The following is a 15767-nucleotide window of genomic DNA, read 5'->3' on the forward strand; positions in this document are numbered from 1 at the left end:
TGTGTAACAGCCCTAGCTGTCCTGAAACTCAGAGATCCTCCTGCCTCTGCCTCTCAGAGTGCTGGGATTTAAGGCGTGCGCCACCTAGCCCTGGGTCTTAAACTAGAGCAGGTGTGTCGGCCCGCCTGGCACCCCGGACCCAGGCTAGAAGTGAGCCTTGCTTGTCAGGTGAAATGGCGGGTGAGAAGGACTGGAGAGATAGCTCCATGATTGAGAGCACTGACTGCTCTTCCAGAAGACCTGGGTTCAATTCCCAGCATACTCTAGTCCCACAGGACTGATTCAATGCCCTCTTCTGGCCTTGGTGGGCACCAGGGACACTCAGCGCAGACATCCACATAGGCATAACACCCATACACATTAAAAAACCAACTGCAGAAGCTATGGCTAGGTCTGTAGTGTTGAGTTCTCTTACGTTGGCTGAGGCTCTGTGTCCCAGACCTAAGCCTGCTCCCCAGCTCTGTCTCGGGGTGCATGCTCAGCCAAGGCAAAAGCCCCATGGCAGTAAGCATTCCCAGATCTTTGTAGCCAGGAGAATGCCTGCAGTCACCCACAGGGGCAGAGGTCTGCTGTTCCCAAGGGGAGCCCCAGGACAGGGGAGAGAGAGGATCCCCTACAGCACAGAGTGGGCTACACAAACGCCTTTCCCTCAGAATATGACTGGGAGGGGTACAGATCAGGAATGGGACATATTGTCTCTGCACAATGCACACAAGAACCCACCAGACTGTCTCCAAAGGGCAGAGGCCACTACTCAGTGGGATGGATAAGCAGTCACCAAGGTGTTAGATTCCAACATGCTGCAGGCCCGAGTATGGGGCCCCTGGACTTTCGCCTCTGCCTCCCACAGGGCTGGAGGGCTGGAGGGCTGGAATCACAGGCCTCTCCAACCATGCTCAGCTCAAAGCATCTTAGTACTGGGTTTTTTTTTTTTTTTTTTGAGACAAGGTCTCAAAAAAACTAGCCCAGGATGACCTTGAACTCTGATTCTTCGGCCATGGTCTCCTGACAGGCATGGACCACTTAACCTGGCTTTCAATCTGATATTGTGAACACGTGCTGAATTTTTGTTTTGTTGTTTTGGAGGCACAGCCGGGCCCTGGTCTCCTGCCCACACTCTGAGTGCCGGGATCTCAGGCCTGCTCTGCCACGCTCGGCTGCACCAGCTGGCCTCTACGCAGCCCTTTACACGGAGAAATTCTTCGTGACCGTTAGCGGCAGTTCCGGGGGGCCGGCAGCGCACAGTACATCCCCCAGCTGGAGACACCGAAGCTTCTGGACGTGGGAGGGGGGGGCCTCTGCCCTTCTCTCACACGATCACGAGGGGAGCTGCCTGGACATGGTGCACAAGCTGAAACTAATACATATCGAGGTTTGTTTTTCGTTCCCTCGGCCGCAGGAAACACTTTACAAATCGGCATTGTGTCAGGGGAGCTTTCGGCACTGGGCCTTCCTCAAAACCAGACCACAAGATATGGGGGAGGGGGGCAGGGGAGGGGCCACCTAAGGGTCAGGTCACTTAGACAGCAGAGCAACCTGAGGGTCAACTCTGTGTCAGCCTCCTGAGCTCCAATACGACAGTGCATGCCACCAAGCTTTTCTTTCTTTTTTAAATGAGACCAAGTCTAATTTAACCCAGACTGGCCTTGAACTTACTAAGTCACAGAGACCCGGCCCCACCCCCCACTGCCATACACCACACCTGGCCTACGCAGGGCTGGAACTGAACTCAGGCTTCCATGCGTCTACTAACGGACCACACCCCCAGCCATGAGAACTGGTGCCCACGACCCTCTCCACCCCGACCACCACGGTGCTCATCATCTACCAGGCCCCCAGCACAGGAAGCCATTACGCCACCTACTTGTCAACAAGCCGGGTCTGGCCCAGGGACAGTTCTGTTGTGTGCTATGACATGGGTAATGTCCCCAAAGTGAGCATGACCGCCAGCCTTGGCGCCGGTGGCAGAAGCTGAGAGGAGGGTCTGGTGGGAAGGAGGTGGGCGCTGAAGGGGTGCGTGCGCCCCTGAAAGCAACACTCAGGGGAGCAGCGCCTTCTCCACTGTGCCCTGTGACCCCATGCTGCCCACTACGGGCCAAAGAGCATGGTCTGAGGGATCGCAGGTTACAAAGGAGGACTCGCCCTCCCGGCTGGCACTCCCGGGCCTCTTGTTACCATGACAGCGGACACCCTGCTGCTGGCACTCCCCCACCAGGGAATGCACAGCGAGCACTGGGGTACCATGGGGGGCAGGGAGCCAGCAGGCCTGCCACCCCTCACAGCCTTGGGTGGCCGCAGCCTGCGTGGGCACATCTTCCCGTCTTCCCTTGCTCTGGGCAACAGATGGCGTCTAAGTGCAGGGACTCCAAGTCCCCTCTGTGGTGAGGCTTCTACCTCAGTTCTGTCTCCAACACTGGTAAGACACAGGGGCGGAGCGGCTGGACACCGCTCTGGGACAAACACGTGACCCGGAACGAAGGCGTCCAATCTGAGCGGGACCGAGGAGGTGAACACCCCGGCCTGCCCTCCGCCGCCTCCCGCCGCCAGCCCACACCCCCGTGCCCAGACACTCACATGAAGACAACTTAAAAAGAATGAATGTGCGTGTGAAAGGCATGGGTGGATTTTATTTATTACCCTATATCTACAATTTGAGGTAAAATATAAGGAACACATAAAAATGCCTATCTCTGCTACGTGTGATATAATTTCCCATCGTGAACATCGTGGTGCCGCCCCGCCGCGCCCTCACATCCTCTAACTCTCCAGAGCTGTGATTCTCTACAACTGCTCCGTCCGGGAGCCTCCGCTTTCAGGCCCAGAGGGTGTGAACACGGAGGTGCACACGAGCCTGCCTGCCTCACTCCCCACACCGGCCAGAGGGGGGTGGGGTGGGGGGTGAGGGGGTGGGGGTTTGTCTCTAACCCAGCCCGGCCCGACTCCACCCAGGGCTGCTGCTCCACCCCGGGCTGCTGCGTCCCAGAGCACCCCAGGCCACTGTGGCTCCCAGCTGGGGAGGGTTTAGTGAGCCAGCCGCTAAAGCATGCATACCTGACCTCCGACCTCTGACCTTCAGGGCACACCCAGACATGTACTTGCTGCAAAGTAAGGGGGAAAAGGGGCTCTGAGAACGTCTCCTCTCTGCGGAGACGCCGGCTGCTCACTGGCCGTCCCGTCGGGTGAGGCGGCCAGCCTTGCTCTTAATTACAGCGAGAACAAGAGGAACCATGATAGAGCTTAGGCAAAGGCTTAGTCAGACGGACAGACAGCAGCCCTCCCGCGGGGCGGGCGGGAAGGGGAGCCGAGTGCGCGATCGATCGCGGAAATGATTTTCAAGAGAAGAACTAAAGCACTGACTAGCCCGGGCTTCTTCGCTGCGGAAGCCAAGATGCCCGGCTGGAGGAGTGTACTCCACTGGCTGGAATACGCGCCGCGGCCCAAGGCTCTGCCCAATGCATAAAAAAAATCTACGAGTCGTCCCTGCCATTCCCTGTCTCTTTCCAGCACGGCTGTGAAATCCTCCTCTAGTGCATCCCCAAGCCAGCCAGGCACGCGCCTCTCGTCACGCTGCTGCGTAGTTCAATTCACAGAACCGCTGAGAAAGTAGACATTTCTATCTAGAAGTAGAAAAGAAGGTTTGTATAGAAGGTATTTCTGTTATACAAGTATATTACAGAGCCGGCAGGCGGGGCCGAAAGCTCTTCTCCACCACTCACTGGAAGCCGAGCTGCAGAAAAAGAACAAAGAGGCACCGGGTAAGCCGGACGGACGGACGGACGACAGGGGAGACAAGCCTCGCACACCCTCACACACGTCGGATGAGAGTGCCGGGCTCAAAGGCAGCTGTGAAAGCTGGTCTGGGACCTGGCGGGCTGAGGCGGTCGCCTCGCTCCCGGGCTACAGATAACCCTCCCGGGAGTGGCTGGGTCACGCTCAGCAAGTCAGCAACAGCGGTGCTGGGCTGGTCACTGGCCTGAAGAGGTCAGTCCAGAGAGGGGTGACCTTGGCATACAGATCCAAAACATGTCCCCCAAGGAGGAAGACTTCCACGCTACCTCCCCCCCTCTATGCCAAGACAAGCCACACGATGTAGCCTGGCAGTCATGACAGATCCACCCGCTTCTACATCTCGGAGTGACAGAGCCTGCGGCTCCCAGCTGGCCTGCACTCAGGCCTGTCAGGGCCATGTGTCCCCTGAGCGTGGCCTCCCCGCCACCTTGGAGCTAAAGCAGAGTGGCAGGTGCTTACCTGCTTGCAGGGGGGTGCGGACCACGGGGAGCTGGGGGAGGCGCTTACCCTGGAGACGTGTCTACCACGTGGGGTCTGGCTCCTGCTTGATCTGTGAGCTCCCTTCCGTGTCTTTAACTTCTAGAGAGAAAAGGGGACGATGAGCGGAGCTACTGATGGGAGGAGCCGCCGGCTGTAAAGGGAGCCACACAGACCTAAGATTGCCCGGAAGCCGCCAATGTGTTCTTATGGACCCCAGGGCCTTGCCCATGCCCGCCAAGTGTTCATCTGAGGCTCAGCCAGCTCATGACTTCATTTGCAAGTAACAGATTCCATATTGCTTTGTGTACTTGGGGTCATGCCTGGTCTAGGCGAGAGGGATCTAGAATTTAGCCAGAGCCACGGAGGACAGAGGCAGCCTGCCTGGAGTCTCCACTGAAGAGGTCTTATCCATTTGGGGCTGGACCGACAGTTCAGCAGTAAAGAGCACTAGCTGCTCTTCCAGGGGACCTGAGTTCGATTCTCAGCGCCCTCATGGAGGTTCACAACCAGAGCTAGATTCTGGGGCGTGCATGCATGCGTGCATTTCACAACCACTTAATTCAGAGTTAGATTCTGGGGTGTGTATGGTTCACAACCACCTAACTTAGATGCTGGGGTGTGTATGCGTGTGTGATGCCCTCTTCTGGCTTCCTTGGGTATTGCATACACATGGTCACCACACACAGCAGGCAAAAACACCCATACACGATAAACACAACACAAACCCACCACCCGGCCAAGAAGTGACAGCATGAACAGCATAGTGAACACGTGTGGTCATGCTGTCCTGAGGCACCAGTCACTCCAGATCTCTAGGACGGGAGCGGCTCAGCCCTTACCTTCTGTTGCAGGAACTTCCAACTGGCTCACCTCAGCGGACTCTAAAGAGAAACACAGCAAGTCTCGTTTGGACAATTTTCAAAGGCTGCTTTAAACTATCTACAAGCCGAGAAGGAGAGGAGGGCGAGAAGGAAGGAGAAGGCCCCGGGGATGGACACAGCCCGTCAACTTTCTTCTTCTTGTAATTATCTGGTTATTTTGTCTGCGTGTGTGTCTACCAGGCACATGTCTGGTGCCTTCAGAGCCCCTGGAACTGGAGTTAAAAGACAGTGTAATCCACCACGTGGGTTCTGGAAACTGAACCTGGTCCCTCTGGAAGAGCAGCCAGTGCTCTTAACCGCTGGGTCATCTTTCCAGCCCAAGCCTCCACATGCGTGTGCACCCACACCTACACAAACACACACTTCAACAGGTGGCCCTCTCATTTTGATGTTTTATTTTAGGCCACTGGTCTTGAGCACCAGGATATTACGAATGACCTGGGATCACAGGTTTACATGGTCTGGCCCAGTTACCATGCAGGAGCCACAGCTCAAGTCTCCCAAAGTTTACTGGCCTTCTTACTCCCTACTGCATGGCAGGAGAGGAAGAAACCAAGTGTGACTTTGAGCGTGTGCAGGTGTGCACTGGACTGAAAGCAGGCAGAGTGTGAACCAGGACCTGGGGCAGCCATGTAAGCAGGGCCCTCTGCTTCTCTTACCTTGTATCACAGGGCCCTCGGACTCGCTCTGATCAACCAGCTCTGCAAGGAAATGGGACTGTCAGATGACTTAGTGACCTGTGACCTGACCATCCCTATGCTGGCCTGTCAACCCCTCAGGTAAAGGCTGTCTGCACACCTGACAACCTGCGATCGATCCCTGGCCCCCTAAGGTGGAAGGGAGAACTGACTGGCACAGGTTGTCTTCTGACCACTGTGCGTGAGATGGCAAGGTCTGAGCACCTCAGGACCCCACACAAATAAATAAATGAAAGGGAAGAGGAAAAAAGAACACGAATGGTCCTAGTAGACGCCACCAAAATCACAAATTTCACAGTAGTTACCATAAAGTCGAACCACAGAGTCCTGTACAGGACAAAGAATAAAGCTGAGCGTCATACATAGGAACCTCTCAACAGTAGGTTACGAAATACAATGTTCTTTGGAAATTAAAATCATACAGAGGTACAGGAGCTGGTCATGGTGACGATGGCAGGTGGATCTCTGAGTTCGAGGCTAGCCTGGTCTACAAGCTGAGCTCCAGGACAGCCAGGGGGACTATGTGTCCTGTCTTAAAAAAACCAGAGGAATTGAAATCTGCAAGGGAGATTCGACAACAAAAAAATTACCATGGGCTGTTAAAACTGTGTGTATATGAAGCCTGTGTGAGCATGCATGCCACAACGTGTGTGCGAAGGCCAGAGGACAACCCTGTGGAGGTGGTTCTCTCCACCTTTATGTGGGTCCATCATCAGCCCTTCCTCCCTTTCCTTTTGGAGAGAGGTTTCATGTGGCCCAGGCTGGTCTTGAACTCTATCCTGATGCTCCTGCTTCTGCCTCCCAAGCACTGGAATCACAGTTTTCCTCCTCCAGGCCCAGCACTCTGTGGCCCTCAGTCCTCCTGAACTTTATTGCTGTGACTGCATAATGGAGCTTTATTAACCCAGGCAGGCCCTGGCCAAGTCCTGCTCCTAACGAGCCCTTTCAAAATGGTCTCCGCCCACGCCCCCTCCCCCAGCTACCATTTTCTGATGTCAGGCAACAGGAGCAATTTCACAAGGAGGCGGCGCACTAAGAGGTGGAGGACGTCATTGTTATTCTGCGGGTTGCACCCGCACCCGCACCCACACCCACACCCACGTGCACTCTCGGATCCCAAGAAACAAACCAAAACAACCCAAACTTCATGAAATACTCACGGTTATTAATCACAAGTCCTGGAAATGGTCTAAAGGGAAAAACAAATTGTATAATGTAATGTTTTTATTTTTAAAGAACATTTGCTTAATTTATGCTATTTATATCCTACTTTATAACCTATGGAAGAGACATAGAAGATGCATATGAAATTGCTATCTCGTGACAGTGACTCCAGCTGTGTTAATATGCATCACATACAGTGTACACATCAGTTATTTATAACTGGTTACATGGAATGTGTATAGTGCACATGGCAAGGTGACCTGCGTTTGATGTGTTGTGTGACCAGTTACCTTTAGCACATGTGGTAGGATATGCAGGTCACTACTGGAAAGTGCTACAACCAGGACAGGTATGGTGGCACATGCCTTTCATCCCAGCCCATGGGAGGGAGGCGAGCAGGTCTCTGAGTGCGGAAGGAGATCCTGGTCTACACAGTGGGTTCTAAGCCAGTCAGGGTTACATGGTGAGACACTGTCCCACCTAACACCCACCAAAAGGTTCACTAAAGTAGGAAGAAAACAAAAAAGTGCTCCCCCTTGGGGGATGGGGTGGCTGGCTGGCTGGGAGTGTCATGGGCGCCATCAGATAAAATGACAGGTCTACCGACCATCAGCTGCCGGGAAGGCCCTAACCACATGCTCTATGACCCCAACTTCTTCCATGACAATTAACAGGTATTTGAGGTTTTGTAGGCGCCATTACTCTGGTGTTTCATTAAAGCGGCATGAGAAAACATCTTGAAAATGTCAACAATTTGGGCTGCACCGCAAGGTCCTGTCCGAGAAGCTGACACAGCCAGGCACGGTGGCCCACACCCCTAACCCCACCCCTAACCCCGGAACTGGGAAGGCAGGGAATCTCTGGGGCTCTGAGCCAGCCATGGATCCAGTGGGACACTGTCCAAAAACACCAAGAGAGTCCACAGGAGCTGAGCGTGTCGGTCAGCAGGACACTGGGCTGGTGACCCGGCACTAAACAAACAGTGGCCGAGTGAGGGAACTCAGGCAGAGAAATCGAACACTGACTAACTAAACGCGTGCCTGTCACCTCGTCACCCACGTGCTGCTTTGCCGACTCCTCTGGGAAATGCCAGCCTTGTGGCCTCCTCCACACACGCTCTGACTAAGCAAGGAATTCTCACCTAATGACAGTGAACTTGATAAACTCAGCAGAATCTAAGATCCTTCTCATGGAGCTGATCTCCAGGTAACTGGGGGCTTTGAAGGACACCCCGGGGGGCATGCCATCGACCACCACACAGCCGGGATTGATGGTGATCTTCCTGTAGGGAACCTTCACAGGGAAGCCCATCCCAATAGCTTCACCTGCAGCGAGACAAACAGCACAGGGACCGGTGACGTCATCTTCACAGCAATCAGACACAGAGCGAGCAGCCGCCCTGGCCATCAGGCGGGGCAGCTGACATCTGATGTTGTCTTAACGCACAACGCCCCAACAGAACACTAATGCTTCACAACTACCTGGCGGCAATCTACTCAAAGGCTTGGATGGAACCAGTTTCCTCGATGGTTTTAAACTTACCAAACTTCCGACTGAAGAGGTCGTTGACCTGCTCGCGCAGCTGCCTGGCCTTTTCAACTTTGGAGAGTCGTTCATTATCGTCATCTGAAAGGCAAGAGGAGAGCTGAGAGCGTGCTTGCAACCAACTCACGTGTTTTCTAGGAAGGTCTGTAAGCCAGGCGTGGCATAGCACTCCTTTTACTCCCAGCATTCGGGAAGCAGAGGCAGGTGGATTTCTGAGTTCCACGCTAGCCAAGACTATATAATGAGACTCTGACCTTTAAAAAAAAGGGAGCTGGTTGGTGGTGGCGCACGCCTTTAATCCCAGTACTTGGGAGGCAGAGGCAGAGGCAGGCGGATCTCTGTGAGTTCGAGGCCAGCCTGGTCTACAGACCAAGTTCCAGGACAGCCAAGGCTACACAGAGAAACCCTGTCTCGGAAAAACCAAAATAAACAAACAAACAAATAAGCAAAGAAATAAAAAGGGAGGGAGGGTTTCCACATTATGACATCAAGACAAAAAGAAATAGCCATAAAATAACATTTAAAATAAAAAAGTTCTAAAACCAACTCAAGAGGGTACAACTCCATTCCTGTTGAGCAAATATCCCCGACTGTTTCACACCGATTGTTTATTAAAGAGATCTTATTTACTTGGTTCTTAAGACAGGATTTCTGTGTAGCTCTGGCTGTCCTCGAACTCAGAGATCCACTTGCCTCTACTACCCGAGTAAAATGTGCGTGCCAGCACCGCCTGGCTAAAAAAAGATTTTATCTTTTCAAAGACTGCTGGATGTTTGGCCTGAATGTATGCCTATGCACCACGTGTGTGCCCAAGGTGACGAGCAGCGAGGAGCAGGTCCCATGGGAATCTGTTACAAATGGTTGTGAGCCATCATCCGGGTTCTGGGAATCAACCAGAGTCCTCGGGAATAGCAGGTGCTCTTAACCACCGAGCCACCTCTCCAGGCTCCGCAGAGACTTTCTGAAGAACAGAGACCCGGAGTAGTGAGCAGGGCTGAATGGAGGTGCGGTGCTCGGCAGCCAGGCTGACAGAGGGATGGCTTGGGTGAAGCATACAACACGCTGTACTACGTGAGCTGTCCCCAAAGGATTCTGAGTCCAAAAGACTCCACGATGCAGGCAGAAATCATACCTGGAATCGTCACCTGAATGATGTTAAGGTCTTCCACACCTGATGCAGTAGTATTAATGTTGGGTGAGGAGTTTATCTTCCCTGAAAGCAAAAGCTAAAGATTAGGGTTCGGACAAAACATATACAGTCAGAGTTTTCTCTAATAACCCAAAGCCGCATGCCCACGGTCAGCCGCAACCTGGCCGCAGCCTGGCCCCGTAGGGCTGGTACTTGCATGCTGGTTTAGTCCAGTAAGACACTAAGGAAGGCAGACTTTCTGACGGGGCCATCTTTCTGCTCTGCTGTGTCTTGGTGTGGAGCAACACCATGCACAGCGTTCACTGCTCTAGAATTAACGACTGACTGCCCAAGCTGCCACGCTGCTGCCTTCAAAGGACACTCACTCGGAGGGCTTTTGGAAGAGGTGCTCTCTTTGATGGCCGTCTCGAACATCTCAGGTCTACAAGCAAGAGGAAAAAGGCGTGGGCTGGTTAACCCAGGGCAAGCCACCCAGGGAAGGTGCAGCATGCTGCATCTGGGGAAGGTGCAGCATGCTGGAGCATGCAGCTCTGCAAACAATGTGCAGCACTTGGGTGCAACCTGGGCCCAAGCAGGCCAACGACACCGGCCTCCACTGCTGGTGGACCCTCTCTGGACACACCAGAGTCTCACTGCCATCTCCTGCCCAAGGTGAGAGCATGTCATGAGAATCAGTGTGAGACCCAAGAGCAGAAACAGGAAACGCCCACTGCCCACTGCCCGGTACATGCATGAAGAACACATGTGCAAATAACACCCTGCCTCCAAACAAACAAACACAAGGGCCTGTGACATATGTACGCGTGTGTGCTGGTGCACAGGCCTGTGTGTGCAGAGGCCATGGGAGGGCGCCAGGAGTCCTTGTTAATCTCTAAGTTCTTTCAGAGAGGATCTCTCCTAGAACCTGCAGCTCAATGACCACCCCAGGGAGCAGGCCCCAGTCATCCTCCTGCCTCTGTCCAACCCCCAGCACTAAGATTACAGGCTCCTCCCAGCTCATTATAAGGGAGGTGGTGCCTGAATTCAAAGCCGTGCAGCAGGCACTCTTAACCACTGGGCCGTCTCTCCACCCCTGTGATCACTTAGGCCCCGGAAGAGCTAGGTCAACCCAGGCCACCACTCTGTGAAGCCAGCCCCCGGACGTCTTCTCCACCTAAGGCCTCACTTTTTAATGATGAACTTTATCTTGGCCTTGTTCCGGAGTATCTTCTCCAGCCTCGGAATGCCAAATGTGGATGGTCTTCGGAAGGGCACCCCCTCGGGTAAGCCTTCTACGTAGAAGTCTTCCGGGAAGGACTCGAACAACGCAAACGGCACTTTCACTGCCTGTTTAAGGCCCAGAGCTTCCCCTGTAACACACGACGACGACACTCTCGTTCCGGAGCAAGACTTAGAAAGCCACTGCAACATCCTGCAGCAGCTACAAATCCGTATGTACGGGAGAAATCATATTCATTTCAATTGTGGAAAATGGTCTTGGAATTCTTGATACTCAGGGAAATGGGTAGAAACGGAAGGCTGAAACCCAATTCCAAAGACATTAAACGTCAAATTCACACCCTTTCTACTAGAGAACTATTTCATGTCTGATGTTCCCGGACAAACCTACCGCATTTTTCGTTGAAAAGGTTTTCCACCTTCTGCTTCAGGTCTGTGATTTTGGCATTCCAGGCCTCTGTGAGGGGAGAGCAACAGCCACGGGTCAGCAAGGTCTCCACCTTATCGTTTCACTGACTGAATTGAGTTTCTCCATTCACTCTGTTCTGAGACAGGGTCTCACTCTGTGTCTGCCTCCCGCGTGCGGGGACTGAAGGAGCACGCCAACCCCTGGTTTCATCTCCTTACTTTGCAGCTTTACAAAGCCCAGGAGAACACACAGGAGTTGTTTCCTTCATCCACATGTGTGTCACTGTGTGACAGACATTTTAGAGAGCACGGGGGCATGTTCCCTTCCCCCCTACCCTGCTCCCGGTGCATCCACGTCCCACAGACAGCTTCACTCCTTCCGCATCATGTATCCACACATGATTCTAAGTCTCCATGGAAGAAACACACAGGCCGGGCGGCGGTGGAGCACGCCTTTAATCCCAGCACTCGGGAGGCAGAGCCAGGAGGATCTCTGTGAGTTCGAGGTCAGCCTGGTCTAGAGAGTGAGATCCAGGACAGGCTCCAAAACAACACAGAGAAACCCTGTCTCGAAAAACAAACAAACAAAAAGAAACACACAGCTTTGTAATTCGGCTGTCTTGCCCGCCCCTCCAATCCTCATACAACTAAACTAAGCTGTCAGGTTGGATTACCAACAGTCTGACCCATGCTGAAATGAACAAAGGATCTCTCCTGGCCTGTTACAGTGTCCACCATGTGCCAGCTCTGGCTCTGGGTACATGCAGCGACCCAACTTACAGTCCTCAGGCACCTCTGGGGTGCACACTTTGTCCACGGCCCACAGGAAGAGGAGCCTCAGCCACAGCACAGGAGAAAGCGAAGGTACCAGAGTCACACTCTGGCAGCCCGGCTCTTGCTGCACGTGAAAATCTGACACACACTGACTCACCTGAGAAAAACCACTGTCCTGCTGACACGACAGGCTAATTCTTTTTATCTGAAATGCTGAAATCGAGAGAAATAAAAGATGTATTTACCAAAGGAAAACTCTCTCCCCCGAGGCTTGAAGGGAACATTTGAACCGTTGGTCTGGGTCGGAGTTCGAACGGTGGACGTTTGAGGACTGTTGTTGTTGGGACCTAGAGAAAATTCAAAGGCGAACGAACCACAGTCACCGGGCGGGCGGGCGCTCACTGTTGTTAGTATATGACAAAAATTACAGCACATGCATGCACACGCACACACGCACACACGCACACACACACACCTGAACGTTAACTCAGCTGACCCTAGGGTACTGGCTCCCAAGACCCGGCACAGATGGGAACAAAACACACAGCCAGGCTGTGGCTTTGCATCACCAGCACCTACTCCCACCCCTGCCTCCCAGGAAGGGGCCTCCTGTGTCTCTGCCTCAACATGTATCTGACAACTAGACCAAAAGCGGTGTCATCTCCTTGTGGACCAGGACCTTAGAATGAAATCTCCGGCTGATGCAGCGTCTCTGATGATGCTCGGGTCACCAGGGCTTGGCCCGGGTTTGGCTTGGCTTCTGGGTGAAGTCTTTGGACTAACAGGAACATCACATGCACTTTACAAGTGATCACGAGGAAGGCACAGAATCCTGGGACAAGTCACCCTTCTCAGATCTTCTCCAAAAACAGAAAAGGAAGTTTATTTTCCCCATGGGCCACTGCTCATCAGGGGTGTTTAATCCGGTTCGCAGGGTCCATTATTTACCAACTACTGGACACGACTGTCTCTCACTTTGCTTTGAGAAGCTGGGCTCTGTACAAGTATAACTAAGTGGGGACGGCCAGGAGAACACCGGAAAGTGAGGATCAAGGGACAGGAGGCCCCTGGGGAGATGTCCCTTCTGCATCAATGGAAACTGTGCCCAGCAGTGGGCTCAGGACGCCTGTTCCTGTGTCAGTCAGGCACCTTAGACAACGAACTTCCCAGGGTGCCAGTGCCGCCCACCAGAGGCTGGAAGGAGAAGGTACATCAAGACGCACACCTGCTCTGAGCAAGCGCACTGCCGTTCAAACACCAATAAACACATTCCACCAGAAGCAGGAAAAATAGGAAAAAGGATGGGAAACATCTCTGTGTGCTACGTCTGCCTCACTTTATCATTATGGAAAAACAACTCGAGAGGTTCTCCTCAAGTACGTTTTCACAGGACCCACAAATTACAAACAGGCATCAATTATAACAGGGAGAGAGCTCAGTCCCTGAAGTGCGTGACTGCAATGCCCGAGGACCTGAGTTTGATCCCTAGCTAGGTGGATCCCTGGGCCTCAAGGGCAGCCAGTCTAGCCTACCCAGCTAGATCTAGGCCTAAAGGGAACCGATCTCAAAACATGTGGACAAAGTTCCTGATGGTGACACCTGGGATACCCTATAACAATGCACACCTGCACACGCACACACATACTCATGCATTAAAAAAATTCATAAACTTAGCATCAGCTGCTTTTCAGACATAACACCTCACATGCACAGACGTTCCGGAGTCCACACAACTGTGAGGTAAAGAGCCATGAAAAAGCACCTCACCTTCCACCGTGACCTCAATCTCAGGCACCTTGGAGTTGCTGCCAGGGCTTCGTGGCCGTTTGGGGGACTGCAACGCTGTAAGGCAAAGTGCAAGGTCACCTTTGCAGGCTGCATCGTGAAACGCGGGTGTGTGCGGGTGTGTGCGGGTGTGTGTGTGTGTGTGCTCTATAAACGCGGAGTATTGAAAGCCATACAGCTTGGCTCTTTTCAAAGAAACCTGAAGCATTAAACGGGTAGTGTAACCCTCCACATGAGTGCCAACAAGCTGTGGAGACATGAATGAGGGGGGATGCAAACATCAACTTCCGGTGAGATGCAGAGAAAACAGGAGAAAGAAAAAGATCCACCAAGTGAAACAGCTTAAAAGAAAGAAACCGAGGGCCCCCGGGGTCAGTGGAACAGGACTCGGGTGACATGGGACAGCAGCCGAGAAGGCCGTGTGTTCATGCCCCGGGGTGCTGCCTGCCTCTTACCTTTCGTGTTGACTTTGCTAGCCATCCCAGGAGGCAGGTAGGACACAACCAGCTCAGGCCTAGAAAGAACACACAGTGCGTCACTCCACACACAGCACAAACAGCCAGAGCCGTGTCTAAGAACGGAAAGCGCATGGATTGGTGTTTTCCCTGCATGTGTGTCTGTCTGTGCACCATGTGCATGCCGAGGGCCCAGGAGGTCAGAAGGGGGTGCTGGATCCCCAGGACTGGAGACAGACAGTTGTGAGCTGCCGTGTGAGTACCGAGAACTGAACTCGGGAGGAAGAGCAGCCAGTGCTCTTAACTGGAGCCATCTGTGATGGTGTGAATGAGAATGGCCCCCATGGGCTCATGGATCTGAATGCTTAGTCACCACCGAGTGGCACTATTTGACAAGGATTAAGAGGTTCGGCTTTGTTGGGGTAGGTGTGGCCATGTTGGTGGAGTGTGCCATTGGAGGGTGGACACCCAGGAGGCCACACCAGGCCAGTCCCCGCCCCCCCCCCTTCTGCTTTTGGATCAGGATGTAGCTCTCAGCTACTTCTCCAGCACTCTTGCTGATGATGATGATAATGGACTATGCCTCTGAAACTGTAAGCCAGCTCCCTATTAAATGCTTTCTATTGCCTTGGTCACGGTGTCTCTTCACAGCAAAAGAACAGTAAGACAGAAGTTGGTACCGGGGAGTGGGGTGTTGATGTGACAAGCCTGACCACGTGAACTTTAAACTAGAGACTCGATTGAAGGCTTTAAGCAAGGGTTAATGGTAGTAGGAATATGGAAGCTAGTACTGAGGGCAAGGTAACCGTGGGGGCCCAGCTCAAGAGGTTTCAGAGAGGAAGACTATCAGTACATGACCTAGAGGTTGTTCTTGGGATATTTTTGGCAAAGAATGTGGCTGCTTCTTGACCTGTCCTAAAAATCTGCCTGAGGTTAAATTGACGAGGTCTGGATGAACGCTATTGGCAGAGGAGATGTCCAGACGCCCTGGTACTGGCTGTGTCGTGAGGTTATTAGTAATCACTCTTCGGCAGAACTCTAATGAACAGGAGCAAGCTGGACAGAGAAGTACAAAACGTACAGTATGAGGAGGAAAGGGGCACCAGGAGAAGAAATGTGGCTAAGTCCAGTGCTCAAGGAGACAGAAAAACCTGATGCTAAACAGAATAAAGGGAGTGGTGACCTCAGGGCAAGACTCCAGCCAGCCAAGCTTTCAACCCGTGAAAAGGAATTAGAGAAAAGCTTAAGCAGTGACGGAAACCAGAAGCAGAAGCTGATGATAAAAACGTAATTGGAGGACTGGGGCAAGTTCAGCCCCATCCAGCAGAAGAACTTAGAGTTTCGGCCACGTGGTTCTGGCTTTAGAGTCAAGAATACAAGAGAGGGGTTTGGAATCTCCCTCCATGGCTAAGGAAAGCTG

The 15767-nt window shown here is 53.0% G+C and overlaps 1 protein-coding gene across 15 annotated transcripts in view; it reads right to left on the reverse strand.

Moving 5' to 3' along the window:
- Nucleotides 1-2601: 2601 nt before the first annotated feature.
- The window catches only part of Gtf2i (general transcription factor IIi), a 93943-nt gene continuing 80777 nt past the window's right edge, over nucleotides 2602-15767 (reverse strand). For 14 of the 15 annotated variants that reach the window (XM_028870125.2, XM_028870121.2, XM_028870122.2 and 11 more), the window contains 14 exons: nucleotides 14348-14406; nucleotides 13875-13949; nucleotides 12353-12454; nucleotides 11317-11382; nucleotides 10873-11056; nucleotides 10073-10128; nucleotides 9690-9770; nucleotides 8555-8638; nucleotides 8154-8337; nucleotides 7009-7037; nucleotides 5810-5851; nucleotides 5109-5150; nucleotides 4297-4368; nucleotides 2602-3727 (listed from right to left, as the gene is read on the reverse strand). In XM_028870125.2, the coding sequence (XP_028725958.1) occupies nucleotides 4310-4368; nucleotides 5109-5150; nucleotides 5810-5851; nucleotides 7009-7037; nucleotides 8154-8337; nucleotides 8555-8638; nucleotides 9690-9770; nucleotides 10073-10128; nucleotides 10873-11056; nucleotides 11317-11382; nucleotides 12353-12454; nucleotides 13875-13949; nucleotides 14348-14406 (1063 nt within the window). In that variant the 3' untranslated portion in view covers nucleotides 2602-3727; nucleotides 4297-4309. Of the gene's footprint in view, nucleotides 3728-4296; nucleotides 4369-5108; nucleotides 5151-5809; nucleotides 5852-7008; nucleotides 7038-8153; nucleotides 8338-8554; nucleotides 8639-9689; nucleotides 9771-10072; nucleotides 10129-10872; nucleotides 11057-11316; nucleotides 11383-12352; nucleotides 12455-13874; nucleotides 13950-14347; nucleotides 14407-15767 lie in introns of those variants that run through there. The other variant, XR_005089816.1, reaches the window with a different exon arrangement.

This window comes from Peromyscus leucopus, chromosome 23 (assembly GCF_004664715.2).
Source record: "Peromyscus leucopus breed LL Stock chromosome 23, UCI_PerLeu_2.1, whole genome shotgun sequence".
Taxonomy (NCBI): Eukaryota; Metazoa; Chordata; class Mammalia; order Rodentia; family Cricetidae; genus Peromyscus; species Peromyscus leucopus.